General features: G+C 39.4%; 1 protein-coding gene across 5 annotated transcripts in view; it reads left to right on the top strand.

Annotated features, from left to right (window-relative positions):
* Positions 1-27267, top strand: part of ulk2 (unc-51 like autophagy activating kinase 2) — a 115509-nt gene that overhangs the window by 40346 nt on the left and 47896 nt on the right. For 4 of the 5 annotated variants that reach the window (XM_078548189.1, XM_078548187.1, XM_078548184.1 and 1 more), the window contains exons 4-9: positions 16214-16246; positions 17964-18000; positions 19629-19802; positions 23640-23713; positions 25345-25446; positions 26472-26530. In XM_078548189.1, coding sequence (XP_078404315.1) covers positions 16241-16246; positions 17964-18000; positions 19629-19802; positions 23640-23713; positions 25345-25446; positions 26472-26530 — 452 coding nt within the window. In that variant the 5' untranslated portion in view covers positions 16214-16240. The remainder of the gene's footprint in view (positions 1-16213; positions 16247-17963; positions 18001-19628; positions 19803-23639; positions 23714-25344; positions 25447-26471; positions 26531-27267) is intronic. The other variant, XM_078548188.1, reaches the window with a different exon arrangement.

The raw sequence follows: 27267 nt of genomic DNA, 5'->3' as shown, positions 1-27267 counted from the left end.
CAAATATATAAATAAGTTTTGCCATGATTGTTTTCCTCTGACACTGGCTTTGGAAATTAGCTCAGGGGTCCCTCGGAGTGCATTACTATATGCTCAGGAACCCTTTGAAGTTTGAAAACCACTGTTTTGGGCAAGGAGCAGCAATTACCTAAAAACCGAAAATGCTGAAAACACCGTAGACCAGGCAGCATCTGCGAAGAGAGGAATAGTCACGGTTTCAGGTCGATAATCTTTCATCAGAACTAAGACTGATGTTGTTGTTGTAATTTCCCAGTTACACAGAAACATAGATAATAGGAGCAGGAGTAGGTCATTCAACCCTTCGACCCTCCTCCCCCATTCAATATGATCATGGCTGATCCTCTATCTCAATGCCACACTCCTGTTCTCTCCCCATATCCCTTGATGCCTTTAGAGTCTAGAAATCTATTTCCTCCTTAAATATATTCAGTGACTTGGCCTCCACAGCCTTCTGTGGTTGAGAATTCCACCCTTTGAGTGAAGACATTTCTCCCCATCTCAGTCTTAAATGGTCTACCCTGAGACTGTGATCCCTTGTTCTAGACGCCCCAGCCAGAGGAAGCATCATCCCTGCATCCAGTCTGTCCATCCCAGTCAGAATTTTACACTTTGGTGAAGTCTGAGTTCCAGTTGATACCAGTCACAGTTTTAGTTTTGCTTTTCAATGCTAATCAGTTTAGTTTAATTCTAAGAGGGCATTACACGCTTTTGATATATACAGTATATTTCCATGAGGGATACTTGGTTCCATGGGTCACAATGGTTTTTCAATTTGTATTTATTACGAGAAGACTGAGCACTGAAATCAGAAGTAATGAGTCCACTAAGACCTTTAGAGTTTTAAATTAAAATATTTATTAACAAAAGAAAAGATTCCAAAGACATACCTAAGATTCCAGTTACTTAATACTGTAGTAAATACTAAAATTCCTACCTAATCTGACTCCCAAATACACCCCCTTGTAAGGCAACAGTCCAAAATAGATTTTAGCGTTAGAAAGACAGGCCAGCACAGTTCCCACCTTTAAGGCTAGATGCAGCAGACTTATGCAGACATGGCTGGAGGCTTTTCTGAGGCTGTTTCGCAAGCTTCTGCTAGATGTCACAGGGCCTCTCCCAACATAGCCTTTCATTCTCCCTTATATATGTTTTCTCTCTTTTAATCTGTTAATTCCATTGTCCCATATGTCTTTGAAAATGTACTTTCCCATAATATAAAACTTTTCATGGTGCTAATATTGTCAGCAACCTTTGGGAAAAATAAACACTGCATGGCCTAGCTTATCTGGCTAGTCGTAAACATCATACTATCTCTTTGAAATCCAAACTGCACCGAGTTATCTAAATATGCAAATTCTCCTCACACCTTACATTCTAAGACTTCAGCCATGGTTTACATATTTAGCATTTCAAACCCATCTCTACCGAACTTCTTTTGATACTTCCAAACCTGCAAACCAGCTGTCTCAAATTCAGTTAAATCCCACATACACACACAAACTATCCAAACCCCACTATTAACCTACTTTTGCAATAAATCACAAAAACATTATGAAGATTATTATACTTTCGTAACACTATGCAACAGGGCTCTTTACCCAAAAATAGCACCTGCTTTTGAAAAACAACTTTTAGAATACAGCTTGGATTCAGCCATATGAAATCCTTTAGAATCTTGAATACTTCAATGGAAACAGACATAAGCCTTTTCCTCTTCAGTTGAAAAATAAATTCCCAGCTTCAACAGCCTCTCCTTGTAACTCAGGTATCCAATATCTGCTAACAATTTAGTTGTCCTTTGCTGTGTGCTGTCCATTGCCTGGATTAATTTCTCATGATGCAGTCACCCAAATTGTACACAGCACTGTAGTATGACCAGACCAGTACACCATTGCATAAACTTGAAATCAGTTCTTGAGATTGGTGCTCTATTCATCTGGCTATCAAGTTCATATTAGTTCTCTAATGTTGATATGCACCGCTCAAAGCTTCATCAGATATATCAATCAGCAGTCTGAATCTATCTCTTTTTCTTAGGCTGCAACACAATTCCATTTAGCTTATATTGTCACTAGTTATTACTGTTTAACCATCTTCTGATTTTGCATCAAGCAGCCCGCTTGATTGGAACCCCATCCACAAACATTCACTCCCTCCACCATCGACACACAGTGGCAGCAGTGTGTGCCATCTACAAGATGCACTGCAGAAATTCACCAAGCCTCCTTAGACAGCACCTTCCAAACCCATGATCACTACCATCTAGCAGGCCAAGGGCAGCAGGCACATGGGAACACCACACCTCCAAGCCACTCACCATTCTGACTTGGAAATATATTGCCGTTCCTTCACTGTCGCTGTGTCAAAATCCTGGAACTCTCTCCCTAGCAGCACTGTGGGTGTACCTACACCACATGGATTGCAGCGGTTCAAGAATTCAGCTCACCACCACCTTGTCAAGGGCAATTTGGGATGGGCAATAAATGCTGGCCTAGCCAGCGACACCCACATCCCATAAATGAATATTAAAAAACTGTCTACATTGTAATATATGGCATTTTTAGCCCAGCTCCCCGAACTATCCTGATCATTATCAATTTTATTGACCTGTTTCTAGTCGTTATCAAACTAAACTGCTACCAGAAATAGGGTTCAAGCCTAAATGGACATATCTGTATTAGATTTTGTGTTCATTGGTTTAACTATCATTCAGCCTGTTATCAAAAATAGGAGCATCATTCCAACACAATGAAGAATGGTGTTTGCACTCTCTCCCACTTTAGGATCATTTGCATATTTGTGAGTTGGAGCCTGTTTTGATTAAATTTCAGGATGTGACCCTCGCTTCAGTCCTCCTTATCTTGGGTGTCACTTTTGTTCAGATAGGTGTGCAGGATGTAAATTTCTTGTAAGCTTTCTAAGGTGACGGCATGTCAGCCAAAGCTAAACCAGATGAATGGTGAGCATATAGAATAGAATGTATTCATGGTGTGGTGATGTGGCCCAAGCCTTGCACAAAAATTATGGCCCTTTCAGGAGAGCTAGTGCTTTCTGTTAAAGCTGTCACATCGTGGGATTGTAGATCACAAATGGATATTTATTTTCAGGCCCCATTAAAAAAAAGTCGTAATAGTCATTTACATGTGACTGCCATCTAATTACTGCTTTATATTATGTGACTGTGAATTGATTGCCACAGTTTACTTAATTTACTTTAATGAAAATTAATGTCCCAGTAGCCATTGTGATGGGGCTTTACTTCTGAGTATTGAAGAATTGAGCTTGCCTGAAATGTTTTCCAACGGTACTTTTAGCTTTTCACATGCAGTATAAGTTTTTTTTAGGAAAGACCATTTGATCTCAGTCATCTGCTTAATCAGGTGGTTCAAGGTGGATATTAAAGTTGTACCTTTGAAGAAAAGCAGGAAGTTCTCTTGGGTTTTCTTGCCAATCTGGCATTTCTCCCTTAACACCACTAAAAAAATTAGCTTAATTGACGACTGTCGGTAGCGCCATGTTGCTGTATGCAAAATTACTGCTGTACTGACCTCTGTAATATAATTGCACAATAAAATTCCTCCCATGTGAAGCTGTTTGGGATGCTTCTGATAAACTTGATAAAGTACAAATTCTCCTTTGTATAATACTGTCTCTTTTTGATTCCTTTCTCTGGTACCAACCATTTTGTATTTATCCAATTACATTGCACCTATTGTTTATTACCTAGAGCAGCACTATAGTTCCCAAACTATTTTTCAATATGACTCCATTTTAACACTTGAAAATTAATGTGATCCCAGATGCCAACAAAAACAATAAAGCAGCATAGTAACATTCAGTATATAATTATTAAAGTTTGCATACTGCAGATCAACACATCATATAAATAATAAAACCATGTTTTCAAAGTACGTTAAAAATTGGTATTATTTTATGTACTTGTCAGTTCATTACTTATCTGAGCTGCTCCAGCTCATAGACCTTGGATAGGAAACAGTGAAGAGCACAGGTTGAAGGTCTTGAGGTGGCTTTTACTGGAGCCCAGGTCATTCCGTGGTGCCAGGGTGACAGGCTTGGGCTCAGACAAAGCCACAGCTCAGCCGTGGAGGCATCGGCATTGGGCCCAGGGCCAGGGTTGAGCTTCGAGACTTGACGTGGCCTGAAGGGAGAGACCGAGAGATGAGCAGGACAAGGGCAACGCCGGCTGCTGCCTGGGCCTCGGTGCTGGTATAGGGCATAGTCTTGAAGGAGGGGTTGCTCACAACTCCAATCTCTGTTCCTGTGACCCCGATTGGGGTAGCAACCCACAATTTAGGAGCTGCTGACGTAAAAGATTGAACCCTGAGCATAGTTATATTTATGCTCTTCAGTTGCTTTTATGTTAGTATCCTCTGCAAACTTGGAAATTACGTTTACAATCACATCAGAAAAATCCAGTCACAAAATTAATCCCTGAGTAACCCTGCCTTTACTTCTTTCAGGTTTCAGAATCCCTCCATTATGGATACATATACTGTTTTATGTCAAAGCTCTACTCTCCTGATCTTCTCCCTATTTTCTGACCTTGTTATTAATCATGCATGCAGGACTTTGTCAGAAACTTCTGGTTAAAAAAAAGCAAATCTTCCTTTTGTGAGTCATTGCCTTACCAGCTGTTAAACTTAATTTTCTCTGCAACTAACGTTCGTTATTTTTTTCAGTGACTTCTTTTTAAACAGTGGTGTTACTTGGCCACTTTCCAGTCCTCTGGAATCTCTCAAATTAAGCAACCTTACAGTGTTGTTTGTCTTGTCACAGTTTGTTTATTAGTAACCTTTATCAATCATCATGGCCTCTTGGAGAATAAAAATGACAGCTCTCGGACTTAGACTTTGCTTTATCAGTGAATGGATTTTATTTTTAATAATGAAACAATTACTGAAAGGACATAGTGTTCTTTACAAGCATGTTTGTTGTTAGATCTGTAACTTAATTACTGTCCTCATTGTAAGTTTTAGTCAAATTCAAACTCTAAATTAAGATTTAAATACTACCAGAGTAGAATGTACACAATTCAAACAATAGAGATGACTTGCTTATCAGTTTCATTCAGTGTTGAAATCTGCTGTAAAAGAATTTTATACATGTACATTGTATTCTCAAGATATGACCAGGAATGTGCATTATTCTCGTCCTGTCTATAGTGCCAACAGATAGTTGGGCAATCATTCCAGTGAATTATTCAGGTAATTGAATCAACAGTTACTGGTTTAAACAGCCACTTGCCAATCATAGTTCCAAATTCTGTAGGCAGTAACTCAATTTCATTCTACAAGCTATATAAATTTTTATAGGCTTTTTTATTTGGTAAATTGTTGCAGAGCTCTATTTTAACCAGGATTTTGCCATATCTTGTAGGTGGCTGTAGGATTTTTAAGGATAGGTTTAAAATAATGCAGGTAGGATTGTAAAAGAATAAACATGTTTGTTAGTGGCTATTTATGTTTTGGAACAGCACCACAAACATCATCTATATATAGCACTGTTAACATAAAAGCATCCTAAGGCAATCAGAGTGGCATGAGGGGACAAACAATCGGACACTGAGCCAGTGATCAGAGGGTGAGGTGTAGGGCTGGATGAGGTTGAAGATGGGGATTGGTAAAGCTATGGAGAGATTTAAACACAAGGATAAAAATGTTGAAGTTTGAGGCATGTGGACAAGGGGCTGGGTTTACTCGGAGCTAATGTAGATCAATGAGGCCAGGTCTGATGGACAAGCAGGACATGGCATGGGATGTAATATGTGCAGGAGAGTTTTGGAAGAGCTGAAGTTTGTGCAGTAAAGAAAACCAGTCAGAGAGCAATGGATTAACCTAGTTTGGTAACATCATTTATGAGGGGTTTTATTGGAATGTGGGCTAAGATAAAGATGGATATGGACAATGGTACAAAAGTGAATTTGTGATGGGGAGAATGTGGGGTTGGAAGTTCAGTTTCTGACTTGACATGGTACCCAGGTTGTGAACAGCCCAATATAGCCTGATACAGTGGCCAGGGAAAGAAATGGAGTTGGTGGCAATCTTAAGGAGCTTGTTGTTTGAGCTAAAAGCAAAGGTTTCAGTCTTCCCAATATTATGCATGCGGAAGACACAGTGGATGAGTTGGATTAAAGTACCACGGTTGCAGTCACTGAGGGTGTTGTGCTGAAAGTACATGTTTCACCATTTTTCTCAATGCTATAAAGCATGCAATTTTTAATAAGAAAATTACTCTGGCATTCTTCAATCATTCTCTTTTCCCTCCACAAAGAATGTATTTTCCTGAATATTTTTTTGTTTTTAGTGCTTCAAAGTAAAACAAAGGATTTGGGCTTTAAATTGGCAGCTTTAATCCCTGTAGATATGAAGTTCTGATATTGAAGTTGCTTTCTTCAAGGCTAATGATCAAATAAAAAGAACATTCCGTGTCAGCAAGGAACTATTTTCTTGATGACTGCAGGTTTGATGTTATTTATAGTTTAAGAGCACTGGATTGGAATATTAACAAGATAATGTTTAAACAAGCAAATATCCTTTCTGTGTGCTTTACTACATTTATTGCTTATTTCAGTGTGGCAGTTTGGCAATAGAAAAAGATGTGGATATTATATGGATTGCTGAATTACAAGATGTAATTTGAAACAGAAGGAATGTTTAAGGGAGTTTGAACTGTAAACCTGAAGTGGGCGCAGAAAATGATGTGCCAACTGTTACAACTTAAGGGATCTTGTTTATAACTGAAAGAAGTGTTGTGAAAATGCCTGCTGATTGAAGGTAATGTTGTCATCCGGCTCTGGTTCTGTGGGACTCTCTGAACCCCATTTTCGCTGGCATTCGGAGTATTCGCAGGGATTGGAAATGGTGCAGATTGCTTTTAATGTTTAAATTAATAATGTGATTGTAGCTTTCAAAGTAATTCTTTATGATTTGTATGCAGAATCTTTTGTTCTCCACTGAAGTCAATTCAAAGAGTTTTGATGTTCAGAGACAGTTGCATAAGGTTGAGGAATTTCCAAAAAGGGCATTTGTGCCCACCCCGCCACCATCCATCGAGATCTATCAGCTTTTCTTAGAGATTTCCAAATGCGAATGATTGAGGGAAAAACTTCCAAAAAGTTTTTTTTTTCTTTTTTTTTTGCTTAATGAGTTTTACTTCTCTTTAAATTGCCATGGTGAAATTTCGACTGAGTTATAGTATAAAATGAACTCTTTGCAGTACTTATCATTAAACTGAATTGATTTTGTCTTTGCATTAATAAGAAAAATTAAGAAAAACTTGCTATAATTGTACTGCAGTAGCTATGGTGCTTTCTTTGGCATGAAGCTGTGACAAAGTGGCAGTGAAGGTCCTTGTTGCTGTATGAGGCTGTCTATTAATTGTGTCTAAACGTTCCCAACCGTGATGCTGTTCACTTAATGTTTACAAACTTGAGCTTTGTGCAGTAATCAGTCATGTGGTCAGATAGACTAGCAATGGTAAGGTTGCATCTCGACCTCTAGCTGCACCTTAACTAATGGGCAGGAACAAAATGTTCTGGCAGCAGTTTTGTATGTTTTCTTCTTTCACATGCACATTGCCTTAGATTGATCCCTACCTTTGCAAAGTCTGGTTAGTTAAAGCTTGCAAAAGTATTTCAAGAGGATCTACTCATTTTATCCTGATGCATCAAATTATAAACTGAGATTGGGTTTCTCTTGGGTGCCAAGCTTCAGCTGGACAGTCACAGATGGAGCAAAATTTTTTAAAAGTAAACCCTCATTTCATTGATCTTTCAATCTTCCAACAAGAAGTAATGAACCCCAGGCACAAGTCCTCTATGCCCTTGAGATAACAACATGGTAGTAGAATAGGGTCAGGTTGTAGCTAAACAGCAAAGGAAGTTGGATGCCATGCAAATTCCAAGTAATATTGCAAGAACAAATGGAAATATACCCACAACTACTTTGCAATATAGTATAAACAGAAAATGCTGGAAATACTCAGCATGTCTGGCAGCATCTGTGGAGCGAGAAACAGAGTTAATGTTTCAGGTCAATAACGTTTCTTCAGAACTCAAAATACATTGCATGCATGTCCAGTTGACTCAGAGTTCAAATGGGCCCTTTTGCTTTTTATGCAGTGACAGACTAATGTTCTAATATTGATTGTATGAATTCAAAATATGTAATGTTGACCTACCTTAGTTATTTGCGTAATTATAGAGGAATACTATAGTTGTCGTGCGTCATACAGTGGCAGTCATGACCTTGTGTTTGATCAGGTTAGATGGTTATTGTTTCCTGTTTTATTTTTTTTTAAATACGGAGTGTCCTTTTCAAGCAATCTCTCTGGCCATTCATAATGTAAATTTTCCAATTGTTGGTCACACTCTAGAAGTCTCACTGGCCAGCATTTATCATTTGACCTCTGAGTGGGCACAATGTGACTGGAAAGTCTCATTATTGGGCCTTTCATTTATAACATTAACAGATAAATAACATAGGGAATAGCAGCAAATTATCAGTAGAAGATTAGTCCATGTGTAGCCTAAGGCAGTTGAAGGGAGCTTTACACAACATACCACAGCTATTATACAAAAGAGAGCTTGTCAAAGAAGGAAACGCGAGTGATGTATTCAATAGACATAGAAGAAAACTTTGATCAGATGCAAAACACAGTCTTGCTTGGTAAACTCGGAAAACTGAGGCTAGGTTGTACATGCAAGTGAATTAACTGAACACAACGCTGTATATGTTTAAGTTTGCTTGACAATCATTTGCAAAAACTCTTTTTTTTCAAATTGTTACCTAGCACTTCTCTATGGTTCATAAAGTGGTTCTTTGGTCCTTTTTAAAATGAACATTTTATGAGAATCATACAACTGTGAAGCTATTATTAGCAGTTATAATTTTGGGCCAGACCACATTTTTTTTCATTCATTCATGAGATGTGGGAGTCGCTGGCTAGGCCAGCATTTATTGCCTATCCCTAATTGCCTTTGTTCAGAGGGCATTTAAGAGTCAACCACATTGCTTTGGGTCTGGAATCACATGTAGGCCAGACCAGGTAAGGACAACAGATTTCCTTCTCTATAGGACAGCAGTGAACCAGATGGATTTTTACAACAACCAACAATGGTTTCATGGTCATCATTATACTTTTAATTCCAGATTTTTATCGAATTCAGTTTCCATCATCTGCCATGGCGCGATTCAAACCCAGGTCCCGAGAGTATTACCCTGGGTCTCTGGATTACTAGTCCAACAATACCACTACGCCACTGCCTCCCCTGGTTACATACAGTCCTTTTGTTTTTCTGTATAGTATTTTTATTCATTCATGGAATGGGGGCATCGCTGGCTAGGCCAGCATTTATTGCCCATCCCTAACTGCCCTTGAGAACTGGGTGGCTTGCTAAGCCATGTCACAGGCCATTGTACTGGAGGGGGTGCAGAGGAGATTCACCAGGATGTGGCCTGGGATGAAACATTTAAGTTATGAAGAGAGGCTGGATAGACTTGGGTTGTTTTCGTTGGAGCAGAGAAGACTGAGGGGCGACCTGATCGAGGTGTAGAAGATTATGAGGGGCATGCACAGGGTGGATAGGAAGCAGCTGTTCCCCTTAGTTTAAGGGTCAGCCACGAGGGGACACAAGTTCAAGATGAGGGACAGGAGGTTTAAGGGGGATGTGAGGAAAAACTTTTTTACCCAGAGGGTGGTGACAGCCTGGAACGCACTGCCTGGGAGGGTGGTGGAGGCGGGTTGCCTCACATCCTTTGAAAAATAACTGGATGAGCACTTGGCACATCATAACATTCAAGGCTATAGGCCAAGTGCTGGTAAATGGGATTAGGTAGGTCAGGTGTTTATCACATGTCGGTGCAGACTCGAAGGGCCTCTTCTGCACCGTGTGATTCTGTGATTTAAGAGCTGTGGGCCTGGAGCCACATGTAGGCCAGACCAGGTTTTTAAAAAATTCTTTGACAGGATGTGGGCTTCACTGGCTGTGCCAGCAGTTATTGCCTATCCCTGGTTGCCCTTGAGTAGGTGGTGGTGAGCTGCCTTCTTGAACCGCTGCAGGTAAAGACTAATGTCTTTTAGGGAAGGAAATCTGCATCTGCCATCTTGTTGATTGTTTTTACGATAATCGACAAAGGTTTCACAGTCATTGTTAGATGGTCATCAATCAACCTTTAATTTCAGATTTTTTATTGAATTCAAATTTCTCCATCTGCCATGGCGGGATTCGAACCCCAGTCTCTGGATTACTAGTCCAGTGACAATACCGCCAAATTGTGAGCTCCCTGCATATGAAGCTATGGTTAAAGTTTTGCTTCATGTTATAGACCACTTTACACCTAAGAAATAAATAGTTTGTAACTGCTAACTGTGCTGAGGAAGTAGATGGTGTCACGCCCTACCATGGGTATAAAGTTCACTAAAAGGCAAGTGCTTTGATACAAACTGTTCATCACTGAGTAATTATAAAAGATCCCTGAAACCCAGGCTCGTCAATCTTTAGGTAGTAAATATATTTTCTAAGTCCTAGCAGTGTTCCAGAAGACCTATTTCATCACTCTACTTCTGCATTGCTTTGCTGTACATTTCTTAACAGGAGAGACTAATGTGTTTTTCTTGGAAGATGTATGTAACAGCAGAGCAATATATAAACTAAAACAAGCAACTGGCTTGAATCTGCCAGATGTAAACAACTTAAATCACATGCTTCTGAACTATTTTGTGTTCAAGGACACTTTTTCAACACATCGTTTGTTTTTTTATGATTCCAAATGCTGTGAAAATTTACATTTCAACCTGTAGTTTGCAAATGTTATTTTTGCTCCATTTAATTCACCATATTGCCACAGACAGAAGTTCTGACTGTCAAAAAGTAAATGAGAAAAGATGCTACTCACTACCTGCATGATATTAAGCCTGAACCTGGAGGTTTTCACAAGATATGTTACACTTGTAATTGAGCTATTTGCACTCTGAGGATGGAAGGTAAAATGGAGTGATATGTTCATGATCAGTTAGGTGATATAGAATGGAAAAGTACTGCAAGACTGCTGGCACATCTGGCAGAAATAAAAGCATTGCTACAAAAACAAAAGCCACCAAGTGGACTGCACTACACAGCCCACCCGTACAGGCTAAATATGGAATAAAAGCTGCTTATAACCCAGAGCTAAGCCAGATGAATAATTCACATCTGAACGTTCTAATGCACCACCTTGTTTATGTATATTATTCAGCAATGGTGCTGGCTTGCCCTCTTTATAGTTCACATTTCCACATCTCCATTTCATAGTTCCTAATTCCACATGAATTATTTTGTGCTAAGGGCACTTCTTCCGATAAGTCTTGATCCTAACATAGTTTACAGGTTAATTATAGCTTTTTCAGTAGCAAATATGAGATTTCCTCCACCCATGGGATTCGATTTATGTTTTCGACTATTTAATTATCAGACATAGCACAGTTTGTAGCACTCTCCGGGTTTAAATCCCACTCCAGGTCCTGAGCACAAAAAATCAAGGCTCTGGCACACCAGTGAAGTACTGAAGGAATGCTGACTGTTGGATGACACATTAAACAAAGACCCCATCTGGCCTGCCAGGTGGATGTAAAAGATCCCTTGGCACTATTCAAAGAAGAGTCAGGGAGTTATCCCCGGTACCCTGGCCAATATTTATCCCTCCATCAATGTCACAAAAAAACAGATTATGTGATTCACACTGCTACTTATGGGAACCTGCTGTGTGCAAATTACCTGTTGCGTTCCCTACATTACATTACTGTCTACATTTCAAAAGTACCTGGTTGGCTACAAAGCACGTTGAGACACCTGGCAGTGATCGTGAAAAGTGCTATATATAAATGCAAGCCTTTTGTTTGTAAACAGTGTGTAAGAATCAAGCAGCCTCCATTGAAAGTAGAATGCTAAGAAAATAAATTCCTGTACTCCTGTGTTATATAGGAGTGAAGCCAGCTATGGTCAGTGCTCAATGTGGAGAATGTGACTTTCACTGTCATTCTCTGCCCCAGTTGGAATATTTTGCCAATAGCCTTTCTAAACTCTCTCAATAAGCGTGGCTAGTTGTGAGAGGTAAGAAGGGAGCTGGCATCTTTGGAAATGTACATCCGCGGTTAGTGCTTTCAGAGAGAGAGGAAAAATATCCACCAACAGAATTGAAGGATAAACAGGAAACCAGTTGACTCAGGCGTAGTTGGATGATATTGCTCTAATGTTTGTGTCGTGTGACATTGAAAATATGTTTATTAATCTGAGAAAATATTTCCATAGAGCTGTTGATTAAATGTTATACAGTTGATGCACATGAAAACCTTGCGTGGACGACACAGTGGTGATTCAGTAGTATCGTTCTTCAGCCTGATTTAGTTCCAAATAGTGGTACTATAAGCTCATCCTCATGGCCATAATACAGTAAAATCTTCATTATCTGGCGTGCAAGGGGAATGGTTGGTGACAGTTAATCAAAAATGCTGGTAAACGGAGGGTTCCATTTATCAATGGAATACAACACAATACTTGTAGTATGAGCTAATATGCAAGTATTCAGGAGTAAAGAAAGAACAGTATCGTTTTTACCTCTAACTTCAACAGTGCATTAAAACATAAATGAAAGCATAAAATAACAAAGGTACGGGTTCCAGATAACTTTGTAATTGCTTCCGGTTGGCAAGGTGATGAGTTGTGCTAGGGGAACACCTGAAATTCCAGTCAGTAGTGAATTCCAGTTAGTAGCGCTGGATAACACACAGTTTACTGTATATCTCAGTCAACCTGTTGGGGAGGTGGTAGAAGGTGAGAAGAAGGCAAAATGTGGATTAATTATCCTAGATTGTAATTTACAGTCCATCTGGCAGCTGACTTGTGGGTTTTAGCAGAAGCTTAGGAGCAGGTTGACTGCCCATAATTTAAGATCTCCTCCCTGGACAGAGATCACCAGATTGATATCATTACAGAGCCAGAAGACCAAAGAGTGCAGGGGAGTATGTCTAGTGGAGTCTAGTACGAAGTTAGGACAGAGTGAGGTTGTGAAAGAATACATGGATGAGAATTTCAAATTTGAGGAAGAGAGAGCCTATGAAAGGTCCTGGAGGATAAACATAAAAGCAGGCACGGTTTAAAGCATGAAGGAAGGCTAACCAGATTAATGTTAGAATGAAGCCCAGAGATTATGAACACAAGTTTCAGTAGTTGGTGGAAGATGGTTTCAATACATGTGGAGGTGGTCAGTGTTGGAAATAAGGAGCCTTGGTGATGGTGGGAATACTGAAAGTTCTCATAACATTTTAAAATTCAGGATTGTGGGCAAAGCTAGCAAGGCTGAATTTATTCTTTATTGTATGTTATTGAGACGGTGTTGGTCGGCATTCTCCACGAAATGCTGCATTCCCTGTTTCCACAACGAAAATAGGTAAGGAATTTCAAGTTATTGAGCCAGCACCTGTGAAAGGATGGCTGCATATATCTAAGTCAGGATGCTGTGTGATTGAGGGAAGCTTCATGATGTTCCTCCCACCTTCCTGTTTTTGTCCTTTTCAGTGGTTGAGGTTGTAAGGGAGGTGCTCTTAAAGTAACCTTGGTAAGTTGGTGCAATGCATCCTAAAAATTGTATGTACTGCAACCACGGTGTGCTATTAATTGAGGAGGGTGGATATTGAGTCCAGTGGCAGGTAGCCAGTCAGGTGAACTGCTTAGCCCTGAGCAGAATTGACTTACTTTTGCAGCTGCACCCATCAGGCAAATGGTGAGTATTGCATCACATTCCTGATGAGAGTTCTAGACAAAATAGTTTTGAGGTGTCAGGCGTTAAACTACTCGTCACTGATGACCCAGTTTCTTCCCTACTCTACTGTCGCCACAGCATTAGACTGGTCTATTTTAAACTCCTGGTCACTGGCAAACCCCAAGATTTTGATGGTTGAGGATTTCTCAGTGGTGATTCCATTGAAGTTTGGGGAAAGTTGATTGCCATTCCTCTTGCTTCAGATGATCCTGTGTTCCTATGGCTATAACCTGGCACCTGAGTGACACAATTGTTACCTACTACTTGTCAGCTGCAGTTTGGATGTTGGCAAGGTCCTGCAGTAGGTTGCTGTACTTTGGAGCAGTTACGAATGAAACTGAATACTGGAATTGTCAGCAAACAGCCCCATTCCTGAACTTATGATGGCGGGAAGGTCATTGATGAAATAGCTGAGGATGTTGGATCAAGGCTGCTTTCCTGAGGGACTTCTGACCTGCAATGATTGGCATCTGGCAGAATTTCCCTCTCCCCTCCATTGAACTCCATTTTTATGGAATTCTTCTGTGCCTAACTGAAGCTGGCTTAATATCTCTTGGACTTTGCAAACTTTATTTTTTGTTACTGTTTTCAGTATATTGATTTGTCTTCATGTATTTCAATAAACCCAGCATCTGTTTTGGTTTATTTGTTGTAATTTTGTTCAAGAAGCATTGGTTCAGGTATTTTATTGTTGTTTCTTACACATCCATTAGGGATTGTGTGAATGGGAATTTAAATTGATGACACACTTGAAAAAGTTAAATAAATATACAAATGAATAATGTAGATGTACTGCATGTAGGTAATTGCTATGAATGGATTCTGTTTCAATATTTGGAAGAGCTTGGCACAATCTGCCATCTGACTAATCACGTGCATGCATGCTGCTGGGAGTGATATTTATAGTTGGTTGCCAGCTGCTGCTGTTGGTACTTCGCCCAGTTTTCAGTGTAAGGCTCTACTGCAAGCCATTAATGCTTGTGATCTGAAAAGAATGTGCTCTTGCTGTGCAAAAAGGTAAATATGACCAAGTTTCACAGCAAATTTAGTAGCACTTAATTTTACAACAAGTTATGTACCATGAACGTAATACAAATTTGAGCACTTGAGTTTTAAATGAGTTTGTTTTAGGAAAAGCAAACTTTCCCTATCCTTGGCCCAATCTGAAGACAGAGGAGAAAATGCAAGGATTCAGACTGTCCAGATGACAGTTGTTCTGGCTAAATATTTGAGATGCTTTAATATTAAACTATTCCACATTGTCTATTGCACCATTTTATCTTTGTCCAGAAGCAAGATTTGTTGAGCAGCAGCTAGGGCAGGGCAATTGCATAGTTTTGCCTCTTTTCTCGTTCCTGTTTTGGTGCCCACCCTAGTGACAAGTGACATGGTTGAAGTTGGGGTATCATGGGGCACATCAACTTGCATTTCACCACTCCTTGGGACAGCCCTGAGTTTTGACTATTTCTGAGACTGGATATCACTGAAGTCTGCATTTATTTATTGACTAAAGGAAAATGTATTGGCCAAAGTGGCAAGATTTGAATAGTTGCTAGTGGGGGAAAATAAATGGATAACCATACTTTAGAAGTTTGGTTTTGCAAATGCTGTTGAAAATATTTTATATATCTAAAAAGAACATTTTAGCTAAAGTATTTTATTTTTATCTTCAGATTCTGCCATTCATTTTTGAGGATTAGGTGATCATAGTTCTCTACAGTTTATATTGACACTTTTGACTGAGTTCTGTGAAAGCAATGGCAGTCACATGGCAATTCTCATATAAACTGTTGGAACACTTGACAACCTCAGATGGACACTGAGCAAGGGAAGGAAGAGAACAAAGACAGAGTAGAGGAAATTGATTTTTAGAAGAGTTTTGAAGGCAGGAGGTGAAGTAGTTTTGGGAGAGAATTCCAGTGAGCAGACTGACAAAGATTGGCCTCTGATGATGGAATTAAAGGAGTGGGAAATAAGCAGTAACGCATTCAGGGCCAAATGGTGAGGCTAGGACATACAGGTGGAGAGATTATTAACTTGCACTTTCAGCAGCCTGCCACACCAAAAGTAATAAACATAAATGTGCAAGGACGAGTCGAACTATAAACAGATGCCATGAGATGTTCTGACATTATTGCTGACGCTAAAACTTAATTCCTTAAAAGTGCTTATAGAATTGGCATAAGAAATACACAACTTTCACCATATCTGAAATACTTTCTCAACTGAAGTAAGCTGCCTTTCTGTAGTATGCATTCCCAAGCACCATGCTGCTTGGCAAGTCAGTATTTTTCTTCCCTTCCGATATGATTTCTTATTTTTTTAAAAAGTCTCTAATTGAAGTGCATAATCGAATTCATTTTTTTCCATTCCAGGAGACTCCAAACTCTGTCCACTTAGTGATGGAGGTAAGCTTAAATTATACTTTTATTTATTCAGATATTGTTCATTCTGTATGACGGTATAGCATACAGCGTGATGGAGTATTCATGTTTTTACAGTTACAGTTAGAGCTCTTTTGTAATTGATGAAGCTTATAACTACAACCTCAGCAATCAATATGCTGAATGGATATGAGTTATCCACTTGGATATGTTTGGCAACTTTGTTCTGGTTATCCAATTTTGTCATCTAAGATTATAACCATCCGATTAAGGGTTTTAAGGATTAGCCAGCTGGTTGACCAATAGTTGTTGACGTTGGTGGTTCTAAAATGATGTGCCTTTGTTGTTGTGGTATATATGAGAACCACATTGTATTGACTGAGCAGAGGGAGAAACGGGAATCATTTCCATCCATGTTGCTGAGTTGTTGACCTCCACTGCATTGCAAGTACCTCCTGGCAGCAGGTACAGGAGTCAGAGGAGGGGAATCACTGTGTTGCCATTGCCTGATTCAGTAATATTGGCAGAGGTCTGGGAGCAACTCACCTGCTTGCTCGTCTGACTGCAGATGGTTTTGCTGGGGGGGAGAAAATAGAGAGATTCATATTGGTATGCAGGCTCAAACACCTTATTTCTGTAGTGACTAAGAAATATACCGATCCATTTTAAATAAGCAGAAACGACCAAGAACATCATGCAATAAATCAGGGATGGTTATCTTGGCACTTAGTTGTAGATCTCATGTTTTACTCAAGTATGACTTTTCATAATTTCCAAGATCAGATTTGTTTTAATTGGCATGGTCAACAATTTTCCCACTAAGTGGCACAGCCTGATGAGTATCATTGTGTGATTTAAAAAAATGTGTACAAGGTTACACAAAAATTTTTAAAGGAACCATGCACAACAACTAAATTTTAAAATGAACATTGGTCAATGCAAAAAGATTTTAAAGACATTTTCTAAACCTTTAAGCTGTTCTCACTCCTCCGTGACTGCTGACGTCTTCATTTGGGCAATCTTACTGCCTGAGCTTAGGGAAGTGCCAGGTGAAAGTTAATTAACTGACTAGTTTGTGCAGAGTTGCTATAAACTGCTAACTTTAAGTTTTTTTTTGGATATCTTAATCTTGCTTTTATTTTATTATCCGAGTAATCTGTTACAAATTGCAGTCGGTTTCCAGATATGCAGAACCGTTACATGTTTTTGGCCCTCGGTATTTGTACAGTTGTAATATTTAATTGCACTGATACTTAATCTACGTTCGGCAGTGCTTTCTATTTGGAATTGCATTTTTATGCTTTAACTATTTGCTGAACTAAAGATATTCAAATACTGCCACCCAACATCATTACATTTGTCAGGGTAAGCTGGAAGTATAGCTTTGTTCTACCTTCACCTTTGGTCCATTACCTTGCATCATTCATATCTTTCATGAATTATACTCATTTTTGCCACACAACTATGCTGTCTATTCTTCAGACCAAAGGACAGGGATGCAGCATGCTGAATATTTAGAGACTACATCACATGCAGAGCTTTGAGACAGTTTCTGGGTAAATGTGATCAGTGAAGTAAATGGGTAGTCTGTAATTATGCTCATTTTATTTTCTTGGGTAGATTTGGGAGATGATGCACAAAAAAATTATTTCCTTTAACGAGGGACACTGTCCAATATACTTGGTATTTTAATTTTAAGCTTGAACATATTGTGCTGATATTTTTTCCTTCCACTTCATAGTACTGCAATGGAGGTGACCTGGCAGATTATCTGCAAGGTAAGTTAAAATGTTCTTTATTACAACTGATGCGAGCTTTAGCTCTTAGAATTGGATATTGTTCAAAGGATTAGTATTCAAGACTCTGATGCACAAGTAACTGCTGACCTCATCAGTATGAAAGGGGTCAAATTCAGCACTTCCCTACTTAAATACATCTGCTTGTATAATGAGACTTTGGAGTTGTAAATTGAAAATTTGAAACCGCAGGATATCAGTAACTTTGAAATTCTGTCATTTTCGGTTCACATATGCCTTTCCCATCTGTATTGCACTTTAAGTTTGTTTGAAACATATTCTGTTCTCCCTGTCTTGCTACTGGTAACAGGATTCAGCGCAGCTTAAAGTGAGCAGAGCTGCTTATGTTGGAACAATTCAAGTTGGAGTCAGTTGTACACCATTGCATTGATCAGCTGCAATTTAAAGCACACGCATTGTTGGATTCTAATGTTTCAAGTGTCTAGCTATATTTGCAGAACAGAAAGTATTTGTTCAGTTTTGCATTATTGTTCATGCTGCATAATTAATATTTACTCCACTTTATTACAGAGTTGGCAGTTCAGGGTATGATCTCTGCTACTGTAGATTAAACTGAATCTGCAGCAAAACAGCCAGTGCAGAAATTTCATGAAATTAAGGGGATTGAGGAAAAGTTGAATACTCTGAAAATATTTGTATTATAATTGTTTAACAGTAATTATTGTGCTGATGTATAATCTTAATGACCCAAAACATTTTGAGAAAGCCCATTTGGATTTCAATGGATTGAATTCTAGGTTGCAGTCGGAGTATTGGAAAAACTGGTACTTAGAAAATGCCACAACAGTGGAATGCTTAAAGCTGAAATTAAGCCACAGGATAATTAATGCATGACTTCCCACTTCTTCAAACCTTTAGCTGGAAAATAACATATTGTCTTCACTGGATGTATCTTGCTCTTTATAACTGATCTTGTGCTTTAAATCAGAAATTGATTTGATTACCTTGCATCAATATTGGAACTGAACGTCTTGTCATTCAGGATGGTGCATAATCAAAATGTTGCAATTGTGTTGTGGGGGTCAAAGAAGTTTTTCATGTGGAAGTCTAATTTCAGAGAAGTAAAGATGTTCTTTCCATAACTTTGCAATTATATTGATTGTCAGGAGTGTTTTGATGTTTGGATCTGCCCAAATGTTCCTTGCAGAAGGGTAAACGGACCTCCTTGGTGTTGCCCTGCATGAAGTGCATTTCTTGTTGCAAATGAGCAGGATGCAACATTGTCAGTGAAAAGCTGGAAACATTGAGCAGGGCAGGCAGCATTTATGAAGCGAATGGAGAAATTAACGTTTCTGATAGTGGAACCTTCATCAAATCCATTGTGTGACAATGCACCCAAAGCATTAACACTGATCTTTGTATAGATTCAGACTGACCTGAGTGTTTCCAGCATTGCCTATTTTAATTTCAGTTTTCCTACATTTGCAACTTTTACTTTGAGATTGGTTCTTTTTAGTTGGTTTCAAAGATCTAGTTAACTGCTTACACTTGTAGAAATAGCATTCAGTCATATAGCCTCTGATATCAGAAGATTTTGTAAGAACATTATGCCCCAGATTTTAAAATAACTTTTTTTTTATTTTGAACAGTCAAAGGGACCCTTAGCGAAGACACCATTAGAGTCTTTCTCCAGCAGATCGCAGCTGCCATGCGAATCCTTCACAACAAAGGAATAATCCATCGGGATTTGAAACCACAGAATATTCTACTGTCTTATGTCAGCCGTAAAAAATCGAATATGAATGGCATACGTGTCAAAATAGGTAGAGCTAAGATTGTTGTTCTCTTTAGTAAAGTAATTCTTGTGCAGAGCATTACATAGAGATTGCATTGACCCCCCCCCCTCCTTTTGAAAAGTTGGAGATTGTACTGTCCTGCCACAAATGTTCCCATTAATCTGCATCCATCTCAAACTGCTGATTCTACCAGATTGTGGTATTTCCAGCGAGGGAACAGCTCTTGCTCAACCATCTGATGGGGCAAAGGAACAAATAAGAATTAATAGCTTAAGCTGAATGGAGTTGCCTGAGTTTTATGGCTAGAATTGCTAGATTCGAGGGTCAAAAATGGATCACTTGCCATTGTGTGGACTCTCCCAGGACTTCGGAAAAATCAGAGTCCAGTGTTATACTGGCTCAAAGTCTTGTGTTCAATTTACTTTTGATGCTGAGTCAGAGGACAGGATTAAATAGTATCTTACAACATGTCTCAAACATCTTGAAGCACTTCCCTACTTTGAATTTCTACGAAAGGAAGTGGGCACCAGCAACAGCTGATTGCTTCAGTTTGCCTCACTGCTCCTGGCCTATGTAAAAGGGAAAATAGGCAGGAATCCCACTCATGATTGGTATCCAGTGACTCTTGCTGGAAAGTGTGTGGGTGTCTGGTGACAGCAGAAGTGCTTGGCTATGATAGTTTAACAACTTTCCAACAACTGTCCAGATTCTCACATGACAACTTGACATCTGATTTGGCAGTCGGTAATTCATGTGGCATAATGGGTTTAATCTAGAACAGCTCTCTGAGAAACTTGGCACAAGACTTTTATTTACTACTGCACCACACATTCTCCTGGGAAGTTAGACCATAAGACATAGGAGCAGAAATTAGGCCAATCGGCCCATCGAGTCTGCTCCGCCATGCAATCATGGCTGATAAGTTTCTCAACCCCATTCACCCACCTTCTTCCCGCAACCTTTGATCCCCTTACCAATCAAGAACCTATCTATCTCGGTCTTAAATACACTCAATGACCTGGCCTCCACAGCCTTCTCTGGCAATGAATTCCATAGATTCACCACTCTCTGGCTAAAGAAGTTTCTCCTCATCTTTGTTCTAAAAGGTCTTCCCTTTACTCTGAGGCTGTGCCCTCTGGTCCTAGTCTCTCCTACTAATGGAAACATCTTCCCCACGTCCATTCTATCCAAGCCTTTCAGTATTCTGTAAGTTTCAATCAGATCCCCCCCTCATCCTTCTAAACTCCATTGAGTATAGGCCCAGAGTCCTCAAACGTTCCTCATATGTTAAGCCTTTCATTCCTGGGATCATTCTCGTGAACCTCCTCTGGACCCTCTCCAGGGCCAGCACATCCTTCCTGAGATACGGGGTCCAAAATTGCTCACAATATTCTAAATGTGGTCTGACCAGAGCCTTTCAAGCCCCAGCAGCACATCCCTGCTTTTATATTCTAGTCCTCTTGAGATAAATGCCAACATTGCATTTGCCTTCCTAACTACCGCGTCAACCTGCAAGTTAACCTTAAGAGAATCCTGGACTAGGACTCCCAAGTCCCTTTGCACTCCAGATTTCTGAATTCTCTCCCCATTTAGAAAATAGTCTATGCCTCTATTCTTCCTACCAAAGTGCATGATCTCACACTTCCCCACGTTGTATTCCACTGCCACTTCTATGCCCATTCTCCTAACCTGTCCAAATCCTTCTGCAGCCTCCCCGCCTCCTCAATACTACCTGTCCCTCCACCTATCTTTGTATGCAAACTTTGTGCAAACTTAGCCAGGATGCCTTCAGTTCCTTCATCTAGATCATTAATGTATAAAGTGAAAAGTTGTAGTCCCAACACTGACTCCTGCGGAACTCCACTAGTCACCGGCCGCCATCCTGAGAAGGACCCCCTTATCCCCACTCTCTGCCTCCTGCCAGACAGCCAATCTTCTATCCATGCTAGAACCAAGCCTCAAACACCATGGGCTCTTATCTTACTGGGCAGCCTCCTGTGTGGCACCTTGTCAAAGGCCTTCTGGAAGTCCAAGTAGATAAACATCCATTAGCTCTCCTTTGTCTAACCTGCTCGTTACCTCAAAGAATTCTAACAAATTTGTCAAGCATGACCTCCCCTTGATGAAACCATGCTGACTTTGCCCGATTTTACCATGCACTTCCAAGTATTCTGAAATCTCATCCTTAATAATGGACTCTAAAATCTTGCCAACGACCGAGGTCAGGCTAATCGGCCTGTAACTTCCCGTCTTTTGCCTCACTCCCTTCTTAAACACGGGGGTTACATTAGCGATTTTCCAGTCCTCTGGGACCCTCCCTGACTCCAGTGATTCCTGAAAGATCACCACTAAATGCCTCCACTATCTCTTCAGCTATCTCCTTCAGAACTCTGGGGTGTAATCCATCTGGTCCAGATGATTTATCCACCTTCAGACCTTTCAGTTTTCCTAGCACCTTCTCCTTGGTAATGGCCACCATACTGCCCCCCGACTCTCTTGAACTTTGGGGATGTCACTCGTGTCTTCCACTGTGAAGACTGACGCAAAGTACCTATTCAGTTCCTCCGCCATTTCTTTGTTCCCCACTACTACTTCTCCAGTGTCATTTTCCAGCAGCCCAATGTCCACTTTTGCCTCTCTCTTACCCTTTATATATCTAAAAAAAACTCTTGCAATCTTCTTTTATATTACTGGCTAGTTTACCCTCATATTTAATCTTCTCCCTCCTTATTTCTTTTTTAGTTGTCCTCTGTTGGTCTTTGTAGGCTTCCCAATCCCCTGGTTTCCCACTGCTCTTCGCCGCTGTTCCAAGAATTCCTATCTGGGCCGAGTAATTCCTGGTACAGATTATTTACAACTTTGCTGACAGGCAAGCATGACTGTGCTTGGGATATAAACAGAGGCATCACACTCATTAACCAGCAGCCAGTGTCATACTTGGTTTATTGCAATTATGTGGTAAACAGAATAATTCAGTTCATACTGCATAAACTAAAATAAATACTCCAATGTAATTCCAGGATTTCAAATTAAACACAAGTTGCAGGTCACACAGATCTTAAAACAACATCAGGACCGAAGAGTTTACGCAGTTGGGTTTGTTGTGTATTTTCATTATTTTAGATTCAGATTTTCAAAATTTGTCTTTTATCTGGCTGACTGTATTGGCATTGTCCAGGAACAAGTGACTGGTTTCTTAAAGAGCTAGTTAATTCCTGAATAGGTTTGATTAATTATCCTTAAAGGTACAATTTTGTTGATGCTGTCTGGTTTAAAAACAATTACAAAGTTCTTTCATTAATATGCATTTTGTGTATTTTTGATCATATACCTTATCCTTTTTTCATGTGCTAAGTAAATACGATGAACTGAACTGATGTGGAAAGTGCCCTTTCTGAGTCAATTGCCGAGACATGTTACAACCATTCTCCAATTAAGTTTTAACCTTCCATCTTATACGTAGATTTGTTGTTTCATTCCAGTTTCTTGAATCTGGCCCTCTGCTGTTACTGAGAAGGTTTCATTACACTGCAGCTATGTTTTTTTAATTTACACCTTTATGATGGTGCTTTGCTTCAGTTACTACTGAGACACAGTAAGAACCTTTACAGTATTCCCTGCTGCTTTAGTATTTTCCTCATTACTATTCACACTGCTTTTGTCTTTCCTGTGTACAAAATGACTCCTATATATGACTACATAGTAATTCACTGTAATTCACAGTGATTCACTTTTAGGAAGAGCTTTGAAATTTTTCGACATGATGAGAAGCTATATAATTAAACACATTTCCTTAGGTGTGTTTTCTTTAGTCAGATATTTCAATCAAATTATTGAAAGCATTTCTTTGCTATTCCCTCGCAGCTGACTTTGGATTTGCCCGGTATTTACAGAGTAATATGATGGCTGCCACTCTTTGTGGGTCCCCCATGTACATGGTGAGTGATGTATCAGCTTGTCTGCTAAGTGAGGTGGAGATTGTTTCAAAAATGTTGCATATCATGTACAGCACTGTGTTTTTACAAGTGAGTAATTATATGTACTTGTTCCTTCAATCTGTATTTGTATGGTACTACTTGTATGTATTGTCTCAACCCCTCACCATCCACACTTCCAGATTGCAGGAAATTCAACTTGGTTAAACACAGGATGTTAAGTTCCAGATTTGTGGCTCAGAACCTATAGTAGATGGGAGGAGGCAAATTACCTACTTCCATCATACAGGAGACAATGCAAATCCGAATCTCATCTCGGTGCCTGGCTGTCTACTTTCTTGATTAAAAAATGGTGTGGTGTATGTAGACACTTAGAGCAAGAGAATGAGGACGGATAAATATATAACCAACAAATTCAACTTGATCAGTAGAAATCCATTACAATGCTGCATTTTGACAGCATCTGTCAGTTTTCCTTAGTGCCCTACTCTGTCATATAATCTACTCTCCCTGGTGCAATTGTATAACCTGTTTTACTGGGGTTATGATAGGGAGGAGGGGGAGGGAGAAACAGGAGTCGATGAGGTACAATCTGTATGAAGTTACTTTTGGGATTGTGTGTGGACTTTTTGACTTCTTGTTGTGTGCAGAGATTACCACATAATTCAATTGGGCCTATGAGCTTAAATGTAATATGAAGAACCAGAGGACACCAATTTAAGGTAAATGACAAAAGATCCAAATGCAGCATGAAGGGAAGCCTTTTTTACGCAGTGAATGGTTCGGATTTGGGATGCATTGTCTGAGAGTGTGGTGGAGGCAGATTGAATTATGGTTTTCAAAAGGGAATTGGATAATTATCTGAACAGGATGGGGTGAATGGCCTCCTTCTGTGCAGTAACCATTCTGCTGGGACTGAGAATTACAGCAAGATATTCAGCAAGACATTTTTTTAAAAAGACTTAATTGGCTCAGCATTAACCGCTTAACTGGGACTGAGGAAATTTGGAGATGGAGGGCAAATAGCTGGCGAGTGCTGTGGTGAGGATTGTGTTTTTGGGTTTGAATGTAACTTCTGAAGGAATTTTTTTTGTTGGGATAGTGCGTTTAAGGGATTTTGATACATCTATTTGTTGCATTTATTTGTTTTTTTTTCCTCACCATTCCTGAAATTTGAAAGGGGGAGGGTGGGAGCCGGTTTAGTGGGTTCAAGCCATATCTGCAGTACAACTGTGCGTTATTTGTCTTCACTCATGTGTTGAGAGTTCTGCATTACATAGTATAGTGCAAAATAGTGTTGCTCCTGGATCATGAGGGAAATACAGAAGTGATAGTTATGGTAAGTGTACAAATTCATCAGTTTCTTTTTTAGCAATTTGGGCACCTGATAGGTGTCTGTTAAGCAGGTGATAGATGGTGCAAAATTGGATTGATCAATCAAGAAGCCAAAGGGGAATCTGCAGTTACTTCAAGAAGGAAAATGTTTTCTTTATTATATTGGTGATAAAATAATTTGGAATTGTGAAAATGCACCACGCATTTAAGAGAATTTGTGATTAATGCTAGAATGAGGACTGTAGTAAGATTTAATGGCCTTTCCCTCCATTGTACTATTGATATTTCTTTTGTTTCAGGCACCCGAGGTCATCATGTCGCAACATTATGATGCCAAGGCAGACCTCTGGAGTATAGGCACTGTAATATTTCAGTGTCTTGTTGGCAAGCCTCCTTTCCAGGTAGATATTGAGAGAAAGATGCTTTTATAGGATGTACCTTTGAATCTCCTGAGACAGTTTTTTTTCAAATGGTATAGTAGTTTGTCTGAGGTGCTGTAGAAATCCCATTATCTGCCATGATAAAAAGGATCCCCTCCCATCAATTTGGGGTTAATGGATATCAGCTAATCAAGAGTACCCAAGTTTTACACTTGTACGTATGGTACAGCAATATGGTAGGCTTGGGTACAAAGACAAAAACACATTGTGTAGCTTTGTGTATCTACATGAATAAACATGTAATGATGTGACACCTCACACAAGGCTTTGTCCTGTGAGAAACGAGTGTTTGCAGTGGGGGTGGTAGAGGTAAAATATGTTGAAAGTCATCTTGTTAACATTACAGTTACCAAGTTGGTAGGTAAACAAGTTGATCTTAAATTTTTGGCAATCAACCTTACACATGGAGTTCATTAGCTGGGAATGTCTTAAAGGGATTGAGAGCAGGAATAATATTTTAATAGAGTTAGTACGCATGCTTATTTTAACCTTGATTTCTCAAATTTCCTCTTCCTTGAGAGCTTTTTCTTCTAAGATGAAAGCAATTTATTCTAAAATCCATCTTTAATTTTGAATCCTGGATAACTTGGATTGTATGCGATACTTTTAGGAATGTGCATGTCCACGATGGATAAATCCTTCAGGATTGGTTGGAAGAGTTGAATATTACTGCCAAGCCATGCAGACAAAAAAAGTAGAAAAAAGGGAATAATACTGCTTTTTATTTTCACACTCCTGCAGTATTAAGCTGATTAACATTCACCAGCTTATTATGACATCAGAATTAGGTCACGTTCACTGAACAAATGACTATAGCTATCTTTGCAATGTCCGCTCAACAGTTCAGTGTTTTAGAAAATAGAATTTGAAATATGTGGCATATTACTGAATGCTTACACCCACCAGGGCAATTTCTTAATGGTTATTGTTCTCTTGAGTAATTGAACCAGCATCTAATTTGCATTTAAAATGTCTTTCTGTTGTAGGCAAACAGTCCACAAGATTTAAGGCTCTTCTATGAGAAAAACAAGTCTTTAGTGCCTAAGTGAGTGTCTACCTATTTAACCTTGGGTCAAATTTACTTCAGTTTCTTTTTAGATATAGACGTTTTGTGGGCTTCCGTGAGGTGTAAAACTTTTCCCAAGTGGGAATATGCCTATTGTGCATTATAGCTTCTGGAAAATGTGGCCATAATGCTTTACCACCTCCTGTTTCAATACTGCGATTGATAACAGCTTCTGTTATCAATTTTAGAAGGATTGTGTCTAGGACCGTTACGCAGTTTATAGAATTTAGTCTGAATTGTCAAAAGTGAAAGATTATATTTCAAGAAGGGAATTTTTGGTGACCATATTTTGAGAGATTTCTGCTGTTACTTTTGTTTTGAGATTTAGTTCAGCACTGTGAAATGAGTTTGGGATTATACACTACTTATTCCATGTGAGGAGGATTGTACCACTGCTTTGTCATAGCATTATTCTTTTAAGCAACTTATTTCTTTGAAATTGGCTAGGGTGTTGGAGCTAAGAAATTGAACACTTCCATTTTGGACATTGTGGCATCGCAGAACACTAATGTATCTGTCATAGCACTTGTTGCACACACAGTGAAAACCCTCTCTACAGCTTCAGTAACATGCTGCAACTCTGATTTGAGAAGCTGAATTTTTCCTACTTTTCACATCATCCGCCCTTAAGCTTAAGATATTTCCAGACAAGCTTGGTAATTTGAACCAAATTGTAGACAGTTCTATGCTGTAGAGCCAACCTTCCCATGTGGAAT

Source organism: Cetorhinus maximus, chromosome 9 (genome assembly GCF_964194155.1).
Source record: "Cetorhinus maximus chromosome 9, sCetMax3.hap1.1, whole genome shotgun sequence".
Classification (NCBI taxonomy): Eukaryota; Metazoa; Chordata; class Chondrichthyes; order Lamniformes; family Cetorhinidae; genus Cetorhinus; species Cetorhinus maximus.
The sequence above is the reverse complement of the archived record's forward strand: the minus strand, read 5'-3'. Positions and strand labels throughout refer to the sequence as shown.